Raw genomic sequence first — 19310 nt, 5'->3', positions numbered from 1 at the left:
GGTTTCTGAATGTGTCCTGCCTTCAGTCTCCGGGTGAGCTGGTCAACATCTGCACGGCTTTCTACGGCACTAGCCGAGACGAGCTGGCTAACCGCAACAGTTAGCATTCTAGCGTACCTCGTTCTCAATGGCAAAGCACTGCTGCAAAACACACAAGTTCACCATAATCTCCAAAAGAACTACTTCCATGTGCTCCCTGGTTTAGAAGAAGTCTCCCAGCTGATCCTGCCTTGGAACTGACTGGAGTTGGAGAAACAGCCTTTCTTTTACTGTCTATGGAGCTAGCTGACATCATCTACGATCTGAGCTACTGAGCATGTGCGAGTGCAATCAAAGATAGTACAGAAGAGGAGATGTCTCACTCTGTAGCTAAAACAGAGACCTGAACACAGGGTGAAAAGAGGAGCTGCAGCAATGTGCAGTACAAAAAATATATGGTGTTTTTTGATAATTAAACCATGTAAACCTATTCTGGTACAACCTCTAAATACAATTATGAACCTGAAAATGAGCAGAATATGGGAGCTTTAATGTGATAAGTAGTTGGCTGTTGAAATTAATCACTGCATGCATCGTGATGCAGACGTGGATGATTCTGCATCGTTGCGGTGACATTTCTCATCGTTTTTTACAAACCAAACAACCCTGAGGACAAAAATTTAATTTCGGACATTTATTTGTGAAGCCAAGACTTTTGTGAACTTATTTCAAACACCAAAACAAGAGTGTAGGTTTGTTGTCTCGAGAGATTTCAGAAATTTCAAAACGCCAACATCAACGTTTTCAGCTTTAGCGCCAAATTATCCCTTCACACGTTGCTCTCGGGAAGATTTGGGGCTCAACCATCTATAGAAAGCTGAGTTTGTTCTGAACATTTTGAGATGAAACACACGGGCATCAGTTTTATGTAAATACCCTAAAAAGGTGAATTTAAAAAGATGTGTGAAACAGGGTTTCTTCAGGTTTCACCATTTCAAATTTAAGAGATTTTAAGACAATTATGAATGAAATTCAAGACATTTATCACAACGTCAACTAAGCACTAAATTAGGTTTTTTCAAACAAAGTAAAGTTGCAGACACATGATAGGTGATTTTCTCTCTGTGCACCGTCAGAGTAACAGGGTGCGTTATAACCCTGAGCTAGGTGGCTACGACAGTGTACAAAAAGACGTGTGATATAAATGTATATAAAATGGTGACAAAAACTTCGTAAAAAGGACAGACTAGTAGAAAGAAGGAAGACAAACTTTGAAAAAAGCGACAAAAACTTGAAGAGGCAAGAACAGGTCAAAAATAGTGACAAAAAGCGACAAAAACTTTAAAAACAGCGATAAAAACTTAGACAAAAGCGCTCCCGTACCCCCTGCAGTCCTGCAAAGTACCCCTTGGGGTACACGTACCCCCATTTGAGAAACAATATTCTAGAGTGTGTGTATGTATGCGTGTGTTGTGTGTGTGTGTGTGTGTGTGTATCTATCTATCTATCTATCTATCTATCTATCTATCTATCTATCCTAAAAGTATAGGTAGGTTTTCAATGTGCACTGTGCACTGTATTTCATTATATGTATGTATAAATTATGTCACTGTGTGTGTGTGTGTGTGTGTGTGTGTGTGTTGTGTGTGTTTAGGGAGGGTGCGGTCGCCACGTCGTGGTAGGTGTGCCGTATATTTTCCTGATTTTTGGTCCTTTGCCAAACTATTATGACTCACATACACACACACACACCAACATAGAGAGAGACACACACGCACTAACGCACAACTCCCAAAGTACCTTTACATTTGGTAACTGCAGTACTAGTTGTGTTTTACGTGTGTCCCAGTGTGTTTATGCCTCTGTCAGCAGCTGGCGGCAGCTCTTTGTTGGACGGCTCACAGCCGCCACACTATCGCTGATTGATGATTGGTTGTTTCCAGGCTCACCTGGACTGGATGAAGGATCGTCTGACTCGCGGCTCACCTGCCTATCAGACAGCTGCAGACTTCCTGTCTGACGTCCGGAGGCTCTTCAGAGACGCTGCACCGGTAAACCAACTTCATCTCGCGCATGTTAATGTCTAGAAAACCGTCCCAGTAATGTAACCCTACAGGACTAATGTTCAGCATCAGTCAGAGTCCACTAAAAGTTCTGTTGTTGCTGCTGACAGACTCAGATTATTATTCTAAATGTCTGACAACATTATGGGATGGATCCCTACAGAGATAGACCTTTTAGTTAAAGAGTAAGATCCTTTTAGTTTAACATGAAACGGCCCCGAAATCACCATCACCAAACTCCACCAGACTCCATGTAAATAATCAGGACTTTTAGTGTGTATAGAGCCAGCATATCTCCACCAGACTCCATGTAAATAATCAGGACTTTTAGCGTGTATAGAGCCAATATTCCACCAGACTCCATGTAAATAATCAGGACTTTAGTGTATATAGAGCCAGCATATCTCCACCAGACTCCATGTAAATAATCAGGACTTTTAGTGTGTATAGAGCCAGCATATCTCCACCAGACTCCATGTAAATAATCAGGACTTTTAGCGTGTATAGAGCCAGCATATCTCCACCAGACTCCATGTAAATAATCAGGACTTTTAGCGTGTATAGAGCCGTCGCATTTCTCCCTCTCCTCCCGTTGCCTACCCTGCTTTGCTCTCTCGTCTAGTCTCTGTCTCTGTGTTCTTCGAGAGTCTCTGTCTCTGCACTGCTCCTAAACCAAGAATTATGGATTTGATCAACTGGTCTCTCGGCGCAATTGACACCATATTCTCGACGAGAAGTCTCGGGTTCGGGGGAACCTGACTGCCCTGCCGGGACGTTCGTAGCCGGCTACACGATGGACGCGTGGGAGAGGTGGCGGGTCGTGTGTCTGGCGGTTCTTTCCGTGGAGGACATTGAAGATATCTACCTATTCGGAACCATGATAACCGGTCTTTTGCTGATTGGCTCAGGCATTGCCCTGGTTTATCGAGAAATTAAGAAGAAGACGGGAGCCAAGCAAAGTACAAGGCTTCCAGTCATGGTTGAAGCTGTGGGCAGAGCTGTCGGAACTCAGATTGGGACTATGAACACCGTGAGCCACAAATTGGATACCATCTTGGAGAGACTGTCAGCTCTGGACAGGTTGGACAACATTATGGGGAAACTCACGGCTTTGGCATGGAAATTTGATCGATGCGGAGACCAGAGGGGACATTCCAGAGGAGGCAGTGTGTGACTAAGCTGCTTCTCGCCCTAAGACAAAAAAATTCCAATCTTATCTTTTCGGCTCCCTGAACCAGCGCTGGCCTTGGCCGAGGCCGGTGTTGAATAATCACTCCACCCTGGTAGCACTGCAGCGAGACGCACTCTTGCGTCCCTTACCCGACTCCCACTGACACCTGCTGATTGTTGACTCGGACTGGATCCTGTTCAAGGTTGACTCCATGGCAACCTGCTGTGTATCGCGGTAACATTCATGCGGACTTGAGACAATGAGATTACGGGGCTAGACGTGGTTTGACTACACAGGCCTACACATACACGAACCCTTCCATATAAACTGATATGCAATCACCACCCCCAGCCCGTCCCCCGCCTTCGCCGCTTTGACCCCCAGTCAGGCGTGCGGGTCCGTGCCAGCGCCGGCGGGGTGGCGCAGGACCGGACTGCTGCTTACCTGTGATGGGTTACCTCCACCCCAACACTCCCTACCCCATGGCTTGTCTTGGTGCTTGTACTGGTTATGTGCTTATGTTGCTGAGGTGTTTTTTCCTGTTCCCACACTGTACTCCTGTTCAGGGGCATAGTCTGAGAGTTGCCTTTTTCTCCTCACCTCTCCTCATGTTATGCTGTATTTTTTTTCCTGTCTTCCTGTCCTGTCTACCCCATGGTCATGTTGTATGTTTGTGTATGTATGGTCAGGTTGATGTAAAAACAATTTCCCCCTGGGATTATTAAAGTATTTCTGATTCTGATATCTCCACCAGACTCCATGTAAATAATCAGGACTTTTAGCGTGTTTAGAGCCAGCATATCTCCACATGTAAATGGGTGAATTAAGGGTTTATTTCAACCAAACCAGAGTGGTGATTGTTGGAACAGTGGAAAGATGAACCAAGATGGCTTTTGGTAGTTTTATTTAGTTTCTGTCCACTTTGAATTAAGTATGTTTTATGATGATAAAAGTCCTGATTATTACATGGAGTCTGGTGGAGTTTGGTGATGGGGACATTTGACATAGTAACGGATTTAAAATGTAGCAAAATACTTCAAACAAAACATTTTACAGAAGTAAAAAAATTTAAAAGTACAGATTTTAAAAACGACTTTAAAAAAATAAGTAAAAGTAAAAAAAAAAAACTTGTGGTCTGTTGCAGGGTGACTCCTTTCTGAATAATCTGCAGAAGAGGATGAGGAGTTTGAGCGCGGCGTTTATGGCCGAAGAGAAGTCTACTGCCGGCGCGTCGCTCGGCGCCAACGTGGCCGCAGACGCACCAGAGAGCGAGGGGTCAAAGGTCACGGCGCAGGAAGAACCGGAAGTGATGTCATACGAGGCCAGACTGAAGGAGACGAGGAAGAGGCTGCGGGAGGCTCTGATGGACGTGTGTCTCTCCAAGAGGAGGAAGACAGAACCACCCTCCGAGGATTCTGGGAACTGAAGTTCAAACTGTCGGAGGGTTGGAGGCACTACAAGAGGAGGAAGATGGAACTTTTCCCTGAGGATTCTGGGAACTGAAGTCCTGTGTGTGTGTGTGTGTGTGTGTGTGTGTGTGTGTGTGTGTGTGTGTGTGTGTGTGTGTGTGTGTGTGTGTGTGTGTGTGTGTGTGTGTGTGTGTGTGTGTGTGTGTGTGTGTGTGTGTGTGTGTGTGTGTGTGTGTGTGTGTGTGAAGGGATACAGCTACGGTCCAAAGTTACACTAAATCTCCCAAAATCTAAACTAACCTAATCTCATTTTAATCAGGAGGTCAACTATAAGGGTTGCACAATGGCCCACAGACACACACACAGAAAAAGTTGTATTTGTACGTTCAGTTCTTCAGACTCTGAAGTGTGTGTGTGTGTGGGGGGGTTAGGGGTAAATTTGTGTAGTATTGCGAGTATTTCTCCGGGCTAATACTGCATCGACACACAGACGCCAAGTATCAATCATTAACTTTTTAAACTGCACATTAGAGTTATGTGTGTTTCAGACAGAAACCAGCTGTCTGTCTTTACTGCCTGTCTGTCTGTGTTAGAGGTGTCAGCTGCATACATTAAGCAGCTGTCTGTCTCTCTGTACTGCCTACCTGACTGTCTGTCTGTCTCTCAGTACTGTCTGTCTGTACTGCCTGTCTGTCTGTGTCAGAGGTCTCAGCTGCAGACAGACAGCAGCTGTTCGTGGACAGAGTGAAGGGTCCAATTCAATCAGTTCATTGATGAAATGCTGAGTCATGTTGCTGCTTAACGAGTCGGCAGTTTACAGAAATCAATGTTCAGCTTTAGACCGACACGAGACCAGCACAGCCCTCTTTTTGTTATCTTTTCAGTGCCTTAAATCTCCTCTGTCTGTCTGACAGAGATATGGTTCTTTCATTTCACTTTATTAATCTCTCTGTCTGTCTGACAGAGGTATGGTTCTTTCATTTCACTTTATTAATCTCTCTGTCTGTCTGACAGAGGTATGGTTCTTTCATTTCACTTTATTAATCTCTCTGTCTGTCTGACAGAGGTATGGTTCTTTCCTTTCACTTTATTAATCTCTCTGTCTGTCTGACAGAGGTATGGTTCTTTCATTTCACTTTATTAATCTCTCTGTCTGTCTGACAGAGGTATGGTTCTTTCATTTCACTTTATTATCACAATATTTTGAGCTTTAAGATGACCAGAAAGAGGGAGCACCAACAAATAAAGTTTTTAACCAGTGAGGACAACAGAGGCCTTTCTTTGTTTTCGTCTCCGTCTCTCTGTCCCTGTCTGTCTCTCTCTCCATCTGTCTGTCTTGCTCTCTGTCTCTCCGTCTCGGTGTCTGTCCCTCTCTCCCTATCTGTCTCTCTCTCTGTCCCTCTCTGTCTCTCTCTCTCTGTCCCTGTCTGTCCCTCTGTCCCTGTCTTTTCTTGTCTCTTTGTCTCTCTCTTTCTCTCGCTGCTGTCTTTCCGTCTCTCCATCTGTCTGTCTCTCTCTCTCTCCATTTGTCTGTCTCTCTCTGTCTTCTCTCCATCTGTCTGTCTCTCTCCATCTGTCTGTCTATGAATGAATGAAAAGTCTTATATTTATAATTTGAAGATCAGGGCATCAAAAGTATTTCATTTTGTCAAAAGTAAAGTTGTCTTTATGTTTATAAACTTGTATAAACTTTTTTTTTTTTTACATTAAAATCAAAATGAAAAGATAAATCTGAGTCAAGTTTTTAAATGTGATCCAAAATCTTTATTTCCAACCCGTCCGAGTTGATCCAGAGGCAGTTTACAGGCTGTGAGCCCCTTCGTTCTCTCACCAATATGAACTCATTCATGTGGAATTACTTCCACCAACTCATCCGAGTATTCTCGTAGGATCTGATATTCAGAGTCATTCACATTACATAGGAGCGATGTAGCCATGTAGCGCCTCCATCTTTAAAGTGCCCATATTCTGAAATAAATCACTTTTTCTGGGATATGGGCTGTTATTTTGTGTCTCTGGTGCTTCATACAAACTTTGAAATAAATCCATCCATGGTGTTCTGAGTGAGATCCGGTTTCTGAATGTGTCCTGCCTTCAGTCTCCTGGTGAGCTGGTCAAAATCTGCACGGCTTTCTACGGCACTAGCCGAAACCAGGGAGCTAAGCGTTAGCATGCCAGCTCGTTCTCAATGGCTAAACACTGCTACAACACACACTAGTTCACCATAATCTCCAAAAGAACTACGTCCATGTCCCTGTTCTGCAGGGATTCTATGCTAAGTTGGAAGTGGGCCCTCGTTTAGAAGAAGTCTCCCGGCTAAGACTGAAGTTGGAGAAACAGCTAGCTAGCTCATGTAGTCCTTACCTAGCTACTGAGCATGTAGTCCTTACCTAGCTACTGAGCATGTAGTCCTTACCTAGCTACTGAGCATGTAGTCTTACCTAGCTACTGAGCATGTAGTCTTACCTAGCTACTGAGCATGTAGTCTTACCTAGCTACTGAGCATGTAGTCCTTACCTAGCTACTGAGCATGTAGTCCTTACCTAGCTACTGAGCATGTAGTCCTTACCTAGCTACTGAGCATGTAGTCTTACCTAGCTACTGAGCATGTAGTCTTACCTAGCTACTGAGCATGTAGTCTTACCTAGCTACTGAGCATGTGCGACTGACAGCAAAGATGTTACAGCAGTGAGATGTCTCACTCTGTAGCTAAAACAGAGACCTGAACACAGGGTGAAAAGAGGAGCTGCAGCAATGTGCGGTACAACAAAAATATGGTGTTTTTAGAAAATTAAACCATGTAAACCTATTCTGGTACAACCTCTAAATACAGTTATGAACATGAAAATGAGCAGAATATGGGCACTTTAAAATACCTTAGCCAAAGAGGGACAGACCTCTGGCACCGTGACGAATGCCAGAAGGAGATTGCCGGATCTGCCGGCAGATTTGAAAGCCTGTTGAAGATGGAGGATCACGCTGATACTTCACTAACATTAGCTTGCATTCGTTTGGGAAGCGGATAGCTGATGTTAGCAATGAAATGGTACCAAAATAACGAAAATGTAAAACTGTTATTACACTGGAAGGAACACTCGCGGACGAAGTCGTACTTGGTCAGGGTACTAAATTAAAATCAGTTTTTCGTTTCAAACCAATTACGCACTTATTTCCGACCTATTCTTGCCTTCCTTCCTTCCTTCTTTCTATCGTTTTTTTCCAAGTTTTTGTCTCCTTTTTCCATCACCATCTAAGCATGTTCCAGGTCCAAGTCTGCAGTTTAGTAAATCTATCGCTGACATCGCTGTCCTCTTCCTCTTTATAGAGACTTTAGGGGAGTACATGGCTCAAAAACTCTGTTCAAAGGGGGAACATTGTTGAATAAAAAGCTTGAGAGCAACCCAGAGAGTTTATTCTCACTGACTCCACAGCGCTGTGGAGATAAGAGCCTCTGTGATGGATGAAGGCCGAAAGCTCTGGAAAAACATTTCATGAATATATATTTTTTTTCCTGTTTGTTTTGTTATAGTAAAATAAAACCTACCGATTTAAGGATGGACTCGTTTCTCAGAGATTTAAACTAATCGTCCGATCGCTCTGTTGGTGAACGTGTACGAACAAAAGGACGCCGTGGTGTTTAACAGTCGGCCGATGCTGTGTCGATGTCGTCAGCGTTTTCAGATTCTGCAATTTTGCCGTTTTCAGTGTTTTCGGATTCTGCAATTTCAGTGTTTTCGGATTATACGATTTTGCCGTTTTCAGTGTTTTCGGATTCTGCAATTTCAGTGTTTTCGGATTATACGATTTTGCCGTTTTCAGATTCTGCAATTTGAGTGTTTTCGGATTATACGATTTTGCCGTTTTCAGCGTTTTCGGATTCTGCAATTTCAGTGTTTTCGGATTATATGATTTTGCCGTTTTCAGCGTTTTCGGATTCAGCAATTTCAGTGTTTTCGGATTATACGATTTTGGCGTTTTCAGTGTTTTCGGATTCTACAATTTAGGCGTTTTCAGCGTTTTCGGATTCTGGAATTTCGGCTTTTTCCGCATCATCTGCGTTGTCGGGGCTCAGTAACTCAAAGGCCTTTTGGCTCTGAGAGACGAACTGTTTGAGCGGCTCGAGTAGACGCTCAGCGTCTTCGTCAGTTTCGCCGCTCTCTGCGTTTTCGGCGTTGTCGGGGCTCAGTAAGTCGAAGACCTTCTGGCTCTGAGAGACGAACTGTTTGAGCGGCGCGAGGAGCAGCTCGGCAGCAGACGGCCGGCGGTGGCCGATGGCGCTGGACGGTTCCTCCACTTTCAAGCCGTAGCCCACTTCGGCGTTGTCGTTGGGGGAGTCGGGCCTCGGGTCCTCGAAGGCTTTCTGGCTCTGAAAGACGAACTGTGGCGTCAGATGCAGTTCGCCGTTGTTGGCTTTTTCGTCATTGCCGATGTCTGCATTTTCATCTTTTTGGTCGTAGCCGGTTTCTGCAGTTTCAGCTTTTCGGATTCTTCAATTTCGTCTTTTTCGGATTCTTCAATTTCGTCTTTTTCGGATTCTGCAATTTCAGCGTTTTCGGATTCTTCAATTTCGTCTTTTTCGGATTCTTCAATTTCGTCTTTTTCGGATTCTGCAATTTCAGCGTTTTCGGATTCTTCAATTTCGTCTTTTTCGGATTCTTCAATTTCGCCTTTTTCGGATTCTTCAATTTCGTCTTTTTCGGATTCTTCAATTTCAGCGTTTTCGGATTCTTCAATTTCGTCTTTTTCGGATTCTTCAATTTCATCGTTTTCGGATTCTTCAATTTCGTCTTTTTCTGATTCTGCAATTTCGGCTTTTTCAGATTCTGCAATTTCGGTGTTTTCGGATTCTGCAATTTCGGCTTTTTCAGCGTTTTCTGATTCTTCCATTTCGGAAGAATCCACAATTTCAATGATTTCAGATTCAGCAATTTCGTCTTTTTCAGCGTTTTCAGATTCTTCAGTTTCGTCTTTTTCAGATTCAGCAATTTCAGCGTTTTCGGATTCTGCAATTTCGGCTTTTTCGGATTCTGCAATTTCAGTGTTTTCGGATTCTGCAATTTCGGCTTTTTCAGTGTTTTCGGATTCTGCAATTTCGGCTTTTTCGAATTCTGCAATTTCAGCGTTTTCAGTGTTTTCGGATTCTGCAATTTCGGCTTTTTCAGTGTTTTCGGATTCTGCAATTTCGGCTTTTTCGGATTCTGCAATTTCAGTGTTTTCGGATTCTGCCATTTCGGCTTTTTCAGTGTTTTCGGTTTCTGTAATTTCGGCTATTTCAGTGTTTTCAGATTCTGCAATTTCGGCTTTTTCAGTGTTTTCGGATTCTGCAATTTCGGCTTTTTCAGATTCTGCAATTTCAGCATTTTCGGATTCTGCAATTTCGGCTTTACAGCGTTTTCGGATTCTGCAATTTCGGCTATTTCAGTGTTTTCGGATTCTACAATTTCGGCTTTTTCAGATTGTGCAATTTCAGCATTTTCGGATTCTGCAATTTCAGCTTTTTCGTCGTCCGTGTCAGCTTTTGCGGCATCGTCTGCGTTATCGGGACTCAGGTTATCAAAGATCTTCTTGGATGGCCTGCGGTGAACGTCGGCGCCGGAAGCGAGCAACTGTTCCTCCACCTTCAGGGCTGTTAGCTCCTTCAGGCTGGAGCGCTGGCAGCCGTTGGGGGAGTCGGGGGTCTGGGGTTCCACGGAGCCTCGGGCAGCGCGACTCCGACGGCGGCGAGGACGTCCGTCCATCGCCTTCAGGAAGAGACTGTTAGTGGAAATGCGATGAGACGAACCGTCAGCCGTAAAGTCCTGGTTCAGGAAGTCCTCCACCTCCTGAGCAGATGGCTGCTGGAGCTGAAAAACAAACAATCATACTCAGATGATTTATTTTTCTATAACTATCTGTGTACTATGTGATAGCTTCAGGATGATGTTTAGGCTAGCTTAGTTAGCACGAAGAATGGAAGCAGGGGAAACTGTTAGTCTAGCTCCACCAAAAGAACAATAATCAGGTCGCTGTTCTTCACACAGCAATAATAAATGATTTGTTATCAATTGATGATAATCGGACAGAAGCTGGGATTTATTTTAAGTACATAAAAAGGGAAACATTTTTTTTTTTTCCAACCATCACCAAACTCCACCAGACTCCATGTAAATAATCAGGAATTTTATCATCGTAAAACACATTTCATTCAAAGTGGACAGAAACTAAATAAAACTACCAAAAGCCATCTTGGTTCATCTTTCCAATGTTCCAACAATCACCACTCTGGTTTGGTTGAAATAAACCCTTAATTCACCCATTTACATGTGGAGATATGCTGGCTCTATACATGCTAAAAGTCCTGATTATTTACATGGAGTCTGGTGGAGATATGCTGGCTCTATACACGCTAAAAGTCCTGATTATTTACATGGAGTCTGGTGGAGATATGCGGGATAATAATTTGCTAAAAGTCCTGATTATTTACATGGAGTCTGGTGGAGATATGCTGGCTCTATACACACTAAAAGTCCTGATTATTTACATGAAGTCTGATGGAGATATGCTGGCTCTATACACGCTAAAAGTCCTGATTATTTACATGAAGTCTGGTGGAGATATGCTGGCTCTATACACGCTAAAAGTCCTGATTATTTACATGGAGTCTGGTGGAGATATGCTGGCTCTATACACGCTAAAAGTCCTGATTATTTACATGGAGTCTGGTGGAGATATGCTGGCTCTATACACGCTAAAAGTCCTGATTATTTACATGGAGTCTGGTGGAGATATGCTGGCTCTATACACACTAAAAGTCCTGATTATTTACATGGAGTCTGGTGGAGTTTGGTGATGGTGATTTCGGGGCTGTTTCATGTTAAACTAAAAGGATCTTACTCTTTAACTAAAAGGTCTATCTCTGTAGGGATCCATCCCATAATGTTGTCAGACACTTAGAATAATAATCTGAGTCTGTCAGTGTGTCTCACCAGGTTGTAGAGCGGCGTGCCGTTAATCACCAGCTGCAGGAGCATCTGGGAGAGTTCCAGCAGGTCTCCGAGAGGCTGCTGGATCTGAGGCGGCAGCTCTCTGATCCGACGTACGGGACGCAGCTCAGCCAACATGGCGGCCCGGCCTCTGAGCTGGCTCAGGGTCAGCTCTCGGAGACGCTCTGCCCGGTAGGCCAGCGCCACCAGGAGGCTCTGCAGGTACTGCAGCAACTGCCCGACCGTCTGTAGGACCCAACCAAGACCCACCTGCTGGGGACACAGGACAGGTTTACTATTAGGGGGGTAGTTTTATCACGATACGATATTAGAGAGGCAGACAGAGACAGACAGATACAGAGAGAGAGAGAGAGAGAGAGAGAGACAGGTCAGACAGAGACAGAGAGAGAGAGAGAGAGAGAGAGAGAGAGAGACAGGTTAGACAGAGACAGAGAAGAGAGAGAGAGAGAGAGAGAGAGAGACAGGTCAGACAGAGACAGAGAGAGAGAGAGAGAGAGAGAGAGAGAGAGAGAGAGAGAGAGACAGGTTAGACAGAGACAGAGAGAGAGAGAGAGAGAGAGAGAGACAGGTCAGACAGAGACAGAGAGAGAGAGAGAGAGACAGGTTAGACAGAGACAGACAGATACAGTGAGAGAGAGAGAGAGAGAGACCGGTTAGACAGAGACAGACAGAGAGAGAGAGAGAGAGAGAGAGAGAGAGAGACAGGTTAGACAGAGACAGACAGAGAGACGGATAGAGAGAGAGAGAGACACAGGTTATAGAAGCCAACGTTTCCTACTGCACCTGAAGGCAGCTTCATTTCCCGGAGAAAGAGAGAAAGAAAAGAGAGACGAGCGAGAGACATCGACTGTGCTTTGTTGTTTGGCAAACAGTCAGCTGTTCCCCAAACTCCCGGCCAGGTCAGGGCTTGTGTTTGGTGTCTTAAAACTTTCTCATGGAAGAGATAGAGGAAGTGATGTCACCGTTTACTGTACGGGACTCTCACACCTCCACGTTGTGCAGCGTTGTGTAGTGTCTCCCTGAGTGTGTGTAGTAAGTGTGTGACCTTGTGTGCAGCGTTGTGTAGTGTCTCCCTGAGTGTGTGTAGTAAGTGTGTGACCTTGTGTGCAGCGTTGTGTAGTGTCTCCCTGAGTGTGTGTAGTAAGTGTGTGACCTTGTGTGTAGCGTTGTGTAGTGTCTCCCTGAGTGTGTGTAGTAAGTGTGTGACCTTGTGTGCAGCGTTGTGTAGTGTCTCCCTGAGTGTGTGTAGTAAGTGTGTGACCTTGTGTGCAGCGTTGTGTAGTGTCTCCCTGAATCTGTGTGTGTGTGTGTGTGTGTGGTGTGTGTGTGACCTTGTGTGTAGTGTTGTGTAGTGTCTCCCTGAGCGTCAGCAGGTCATAGAGCTGCAGGCTGAGACTCAGCAGGAGTCTCTGTGTGTGTGTGTGTGTGTGTGTGTGTGTGTGTGTGTGTGTGTGTGTGTGTGTGTGTGTGTGTGTGTGTGTGTGTGTGTGTGTGTGTGTGTGTGTGTGTGACCTTGTGTGCAGCATTGTGTAGTGTCTCCCTGAATCTGTGTGTGTGTGTGTGTGTGTGTAGTGTGTGTGTGACCTTGTGTGTAGTGTTGTGTAGTGTCTCCCTGAGCGTCAGCAGGTCATAGAGCTGCAGGCTGAGACTCAGCAGGAGTCTCTGTGTGTGTGTGTGTGTGTGTGTGTGTGTGTGTGTGTGTGTGTGTGTGTGTGTGTGTGTAGTGTGTGTGTGCGTGCGTGCGTGCGTGCGTGCGTGTGTGTGTGTGTGTGACCTTGTGTGCAGCGTTGTGTAGTGTCTCCCTGAGCGTCAGCAGGAGGTCGTAGAGCTGCAGGCTGAGACTCAGCAGGAGGCTGCGGAGCCTCGTCCACACACTGGGCTCTTCATCACCCTCCTCTTCATCATCAAACTCCTTCACCCTCCTCTCCCACTCCACACCTGACACACAGACAGACAGACAGACAGGTTAGAGAGACATACAGGTTAGAGAGACAGACTCACAGAAGGTTAGAGAGACAGACAGAGAGACAGAAAAACACAGAGAGACAGACAGACAGAAAAAGACTCAGAGAGAGAGAGACAGGTTAGAGAGACAGACACACAGGTTAGAGAGAGACAGACACACAGACAGGTTAAAGAGAGACAGACACACAGACAGGTTAGAGAGAGACAGACAGACAGGTTAAAGAGACAGAGACAGCAGGTTAAAGAGAGATAGGGAGAGAGACATACACACAGACAGGTTAGAGAGACAGACAGGTTAGAGAGACAGACACACAGACAGGTTAGAGAGACAGACAGGTTAGAGAGACAGACAGTATGTATCTATTTAATATTGGCTATAACAGCTTTAATAGACACCAGACTGAGAACATTTCAGATTTGATTCTGAAAGTGCCCCCAGTTACCCAGAATGCCCCTGTGTACTCACGCAGCTCTGGCGATAGCGGCAGGTAGTAGGCGGTGGCGTCCTCCAGACGACTCAGCACGTTGTCCAATCCCGTGGCGGCGGCGCGGCCTGCCGGGACGTCCTGCAGCAGCCGCACGGCCGCCAGCGCGGCGCGGGAAGCTCGCGCCAGCTGATCCACGACACCGTCAACGCCATCAGCCAACCAGAGCTGCACGTCGTCCAGCGTCAGCAAGAAGGCATCCCTCAGGTGACCCAACACCTAGAGAGACAGACAGGTTAGAGAGACAGACAGGTTAGAGAGAGACAGGTTAGAGTGACCCAACACCTAGAGAGACAGACAGGTTAGAGAGACAGACAGGTTAGAGAGAGACAGGTTAGACTGACCCAACACCTAGAGAGACAGACAGGTTAGAGAGACAGACAGGTTAGAGAGAGACAGGTTAGAGTGACCCAACACCTAGAGAGACAGACAGGTTAGAGAGACAGACAGGTTAGAGAGTGACAGGTTAGAGTGACCCAACACCTAGAGAGACAGACAGGTTAGAGAGACAGACAGGTTAGAGAGACAGACAGGTTAGAGAGACCCAACACCTAGAGAGACAGACAGGTTAGAGAGACAGACAGGTTAGAGAGACAGACAGGTTAGAGAGACCCAACACCTAGAGAGACAGACAGGTTAGAGAGACAGACAGGTTAGAGAGTGACAGATTAGACTGACCCAACACCTAGAGAGACAGACAGGTTAGAGAGACAGACAGGTTAGAGAGAGACAGGTTAGACTGACCCAACACCTAGAGAGACAGACAGGTTAGAGAGAGACAGGTTAGAGTGACCCAACACCTAGAGAGACAGACAGGTTAGAGAGACAGACAGGTTACAGAGAGACAGGTTAGAGTGACCCAACACCTAGAGAGACAGACAGGTTAGAGAGAGACAGGTTAGAGTGACCCAACACCTAGAGAGACAGACAGGTTAGAGAGAGACGGACAGGTTAAAGTGACCCAACACCTGGGGGGGAACAAGAGACACAGACAGGTTGGAGAGAGACAGACAGGTTAGAGAGAGACAGACAGGTTATTGACCCAACACCTGGGGAACAAGAGACAGGTTAGAGAGAGACAGACAGGTTAGAGAGAGACAGGTTGGAGAGAGACAGACAGGTTAGAGAGAGACAGGTTAGAGAGAGACAGACAGGTTAAAGTGACCCAGCACCTGGGGAACAAGAGACAGGTTAGTGAGAGACAGACAGGTTAGAGAGAGACAGACAGGTTAGAGAGAGACAGGTTAGAGAGAGACAGACAGGTTAAAGTGACCCAACACCTGGGGAACAAGAGACACAGACGGGTTAGAGAGAGACAGACAGGTTAGAGAGAGACAGGTTGGAGAGAGACAGACAGGTTAGAGAGAGACAGGTTAGAGAGAGACAGACAGGTTAAAGTGACCCAGCACCTGGGGAACAAGAGACACAGGTTAGAGAGAGACAGACAGGTTAGAGAGAGACAGACAGGTTAGAGAGAGACAGGTTAGAGAGACAGACAGGTTAAAGGACCCAACACCTGGGGAACAAGAGACACAGACGGGTTAGAGAGAGACAGACAGGTTAGAGAGAGACAGGTTGGAGAGAGACAGACAGGTTAGAGAGAGACAGGTTAGAGAGAGACAGACAGGTTAAAGTGACCCAGCACCTGGGGAACAAGAGACATAGGTTAGAGAGAGACAGACAGGTTAGAGAGAGACAGACAGGTTAGAGAGAGACAGGTTAGAGAGAGACAGACAGGTTAAAGTGACCCAGCACCTGGGGAACAAGAGACATAGGTTAGAGAGAGACAGACAGGTTAGAGAGGGACAGACAGTTTAGAGAGAGACAGGTTAGAGAGAGACAGACAGGTTAAAGTGACCCAACACCTGGGAAACAAGAGACACAGACAAGTTAGAGAGAGACAGACAGGGTAGAGAGAGACAGACAGGTTAAAGTGACCCAACACCTGGGGAACAAGAGACACAGACGGGGTAGAGAGAGACAGACAGGTTACAGTGACCCAACACCTAGAGAGACAGACAGGTTAGAGAGACAGACAGGTTAGAGAGAGACAGGTTAGAGTGACCCAACACCTAGAGAGACAGACAGGTTAGAGAGACAGACAGGTTAGAGAGAGACAGGTTAGGACTGACCCAAAAACAGAGACACGACAGGTTAGAGAGACAGAGAGAGTTAGAGACAGGTTAGAGTGACCCAAACACCTAGGAGAGACAGACAGGTTAGAGAGACAGACAGGTTAGAGAGTGACAGGTTAGAGTGACCCAACACCCAGAGAGCAGACAGGTTAGAGAGACAGACAGGTTAGAGACAGACAGGTTAGAGAGACCCAACACCCAGAGAGACAGACAGGTTAGAAGACAGACAGGTTAGAGAGACAGACAGGTTAGAGAGACCCAACACCTAGAGAGACAGACAGGTTAGAGAGACAGACAGGTTAGAGAGAGACAGGTTAGGACTGACCCAACACCTAGAGAGACAGCAGGTTAGAGAGACAGACAGGTTAGAGAGAGACAGGTTAGACTACCCAACACCTAGAGAGTTACAGACAGGTTAGACAAGGTGTTGAGTGACCCAACACCTAGAGAGAGACAGACAGGTTAGAGAGACAGACAGGTTACAGAGAACAGGTTAGAGTGACCCAACACCTAGAGAGACAGACAGGTTAGAGAGAGAGGTTTAGAGTGACCCAACACCTAGGAGAGACAGACAGGTTAGAGAGAGACGGACAGGTTAAAGTACCCGAAACACCTGGGGAACAAGAGACACAGACAGGTTGGAGAGAGACAGACAGAGTTAGGAGAGAGACAGACAGGTTATTGACCTAAAACCAAGGACAAAGGAAGGTTAGAGAAGAAGGGAAGGTGTAGAGACAGTGGAGAGACACAGGAAGGACATGGAAATAGAGACAGACAGGTTAGGAGAGACGAGGTTGAGAGAGACAGACAGGTTAGAGAGAGACAGGTTAGAGAGAGACGACAGGTAAAGGACCCAAACCTGGGGAACAAGAGACAGGTTAGAGAGAGACAGACAGGTTAGAGAGAGACAGACAGGTTAGGAGAGACAGGTTAGAGAGAGACAGACAGGTTAAAGGACCCAACACCTGAGAACAAGAGACACAGACGGTTAGAGAGAGACAGACAGGTTAGATTGCACTGAGAGAGACAGACAGGTTAGAGAGAGACAGGTTAGAGAGAGACAGACAGGTTAAAGTGACCCACACCAGGAACAAGACAGGGTTAGAGAGACAGACAGGTTAGAGAGAGACAAGGTTTAGAGAGACAGGTTAGAGAGAGACAGACAGGTTAAAGTGACCCAACACTGGGGAACAAGAGACACAGACGGGTTAGAGAGACAGACAGGTTAGAGACAGGTTAGAGAGACAGACAGGTTAGAGAGACAGAGACAGACAGTTAAGGACCCAGAATCAGGGAACAAGAGACAAGGGTTAGAGAGACAGACAGTTGAGAGAGACAGACAGGTTAGAGAGAACAGGTTAGAGAGAACAGACAGGTACCCAACACCCGGAAACAAGAGACACAGACGGTTAGAGAGACAGACAGGTTAGAGAGAGACAGGCTGGGAGAGAGACAGACAGGTAGAGAGGACAGGAGAGAGACAGACAGGTTAAGTGACCACAACACCAGAACAGAGACATAGTAGAGAGAGACAGACAGGTTAGAGAGAGACAGACAGTAGAGAGAGACAGGTAGGAGAGAGACAGACAGGACCCAGCACCCGGGGAACAAGAGACACAGCCAGGAGAGAGACAGACAGTTAGGAAAGGAAGACAAATGAGAGAGACAGGTTAGAGAGACAGACAGGTTAAGTGGACCCAACACCGGCACAAGAGACACAAGGAGAGACAGACAGGGGTAGAGAGAGAGACAGGTAAAGGACCCAGGAACAAAGAACAGACGTGAGAGAGACAGACAGTTACAGTGACCCAACACCCGGGACACGGGGAGCTAGACCCGGTACAGTGGGGGGAGCTTCACGGCGTCGTGGCATTTTTTAAAATTAAAAAACGGTAAATATCTGATGAATGTACGTTATAATGTGTCACGTGTTGAGCCAGTAAGCCTACATGTCAAATAAAACACATGTTTTGACAAGTTTGTGTTGACAAACAAAGAAAGCAGTTTGCCAGCAAGTAAGAATGTTTCAGCACCACGGACAGCGACAGCTGCTGGACAGCGACAGCTGCTGGACAGCGATGGTGCTGAACAGGCCAAGAGCTCTCAATCAGAGCCATACTATATAACTGACATGGCTCTATTATATAGTAATATATGAGACACAGACGGGTTAGAGAGAGACAGACAGGTTAGAGAGAGACAGATGGGTTAGAGAGAGACAGACAGGTTAAAGTGACCCAAAACCTGGGGAACAAGAGAGACAGACAGGTTAGAGAGAGACAGACAGGTTAAAGTGACCCAACACCTGGGGACAAAGAGACAGAGACACAGACAGGTTAGAGAGAGACAGAGACACAGACAGGTTAGAGAGAGACAGAAACACAGACAGGTTAGAGAGAGACAGACAGGTTAGAGAGAGACAGAGAAACAGACAGGTTAGAGAGAGACAGACAGGTTAGAGAGAGACAGACGGGTTAGAGAGAGACAGACAGGTTAAAGTGACGCATCACCTGGGGAACAAGAGACACAGACAGGTTAGAGAGAGATAGACAGGTTAAAGTGACCCAAAACCTGGGGAACAAGAGAGACAGACAGGTTAGAGAGAGACAGACAGGTTAAAGTGACCCAACACCTGGGGAACAAGAGACACAGACAGGTTAGAGAGAGACAGACAGGTTACAGTGACCCAAAACCTGGGGAACAAGAGACACAGACAGGTTAGAGAGAGAGAGACAGGTTAAAGTGACCCAACACCTGGGGAACAAGAGACAGAGACACAGAGAGGTTAGAGAGAGACAGAGACACAGACAGGGTAGAGAGAGACACAGACAGGTTAGAGAGAGACACAGACAGGGTAGAGAGAGACACAGACAGGTTAGAGAGAGACAGAGACACAGACAGGTTAGAGAGAGACACAGACAGGTTAGAGAGAGACAGAAACACAGACAGGTTAGAGAGAGACAGACAGGTTAGAGAGAGACAGAGACACAGGTTAGATAGAGACAGAGAGACAGACAGGTTAGAGAGAGACAGAGACACAGGTTAGAGAGAGACAGAGAGACAGACAGGTTAGAGAGTGACACAGACACAGACAGGGTAGAGAGAGACAGAGAGACAGAC

At 46.1% G+C, this 19310-nt stretch overlaps 3 protein-coding genes across 5 annotated transcripts in view; 1 reads left to right on the top strand and 2 right to left on the bottom strand.

The window, feature by feature from the left end:
- The window catches only part of trim33l (tripartite motif containing 33, like), a 37127-nt gene extending 32084 nt beyond the window's left edge, over positions 1–5043 (top strand). For 2 of the 3 annotated variants that reach the window (XM_039807002.1, XM_039807001.1), the window contains exons 15-17: positions 1634–1657; positions 1923–2030; positions 4358–5043. In XM_039807002.1, the coding sequence (XP_039662936.1) occupies positions 1634–1657; positions 1923–2030; positions 4358–4639 (414 nt within the window). In that variant the 3' untranslated portion in view covers positions 4640–5043. The remainder of the gene's footprint in view (positions 1–1633; positions 1658–1922; positions 2031–4357) is intronic. The other variant, XM_039807003.1, reaches the window with a different exon arrangement.
- The window catches only part of LOC120562999, a gene marked incomplete in the record, with an annotated part of 504869 nt that overhangs the window by 185822 nt on the left and 299737 nt on the right, over positions 1–19310 (bottom strand).
- Positions 9832–19310, bottom strand: part of plin6 (perilipin 6) — an 18971-nt gene continuing 9492 nt past the window's right edge. Inside the window, exons 5-8 of the mRNA XM_039807018.1 lie at positions 14037–14274; positions 13380–13543; positions 11588–11854; positions 9832–10465 (exon numbers count right to left, since the gene is read on the bottom strand). Coding sequence (XP_039662952.1) covers positions 9890–10465; positions 11588–11854; positions 13380–13543; positions 14037–14274 — 1245 coding nt within the window. The 3' untranslated portion in view covers positions 9832–9889. The remainder of the gene's footprint in view (positions 10466–11587; positions 11855–13379; positions 13544–14036; positions 14275–19310) is intronic.

This window comes from Perca fluviatilis, chromosome 7 (assembly GCF_010015445.1).
Source record: "Perca fluviatilis chromosome 7, GENO_Pfluv_1.0, whole genome shotgun sequence".
In the NCBI taxonomy this organism is placed as follows: Eukaryota; Metazoa; Chordata; class Actinopteri; order Perciformes; family Percidae; genus Perca; species Perca fluviatilis.
This window is presented reverse-complemented; position numbering and strand designations above follow the sequence as displayed.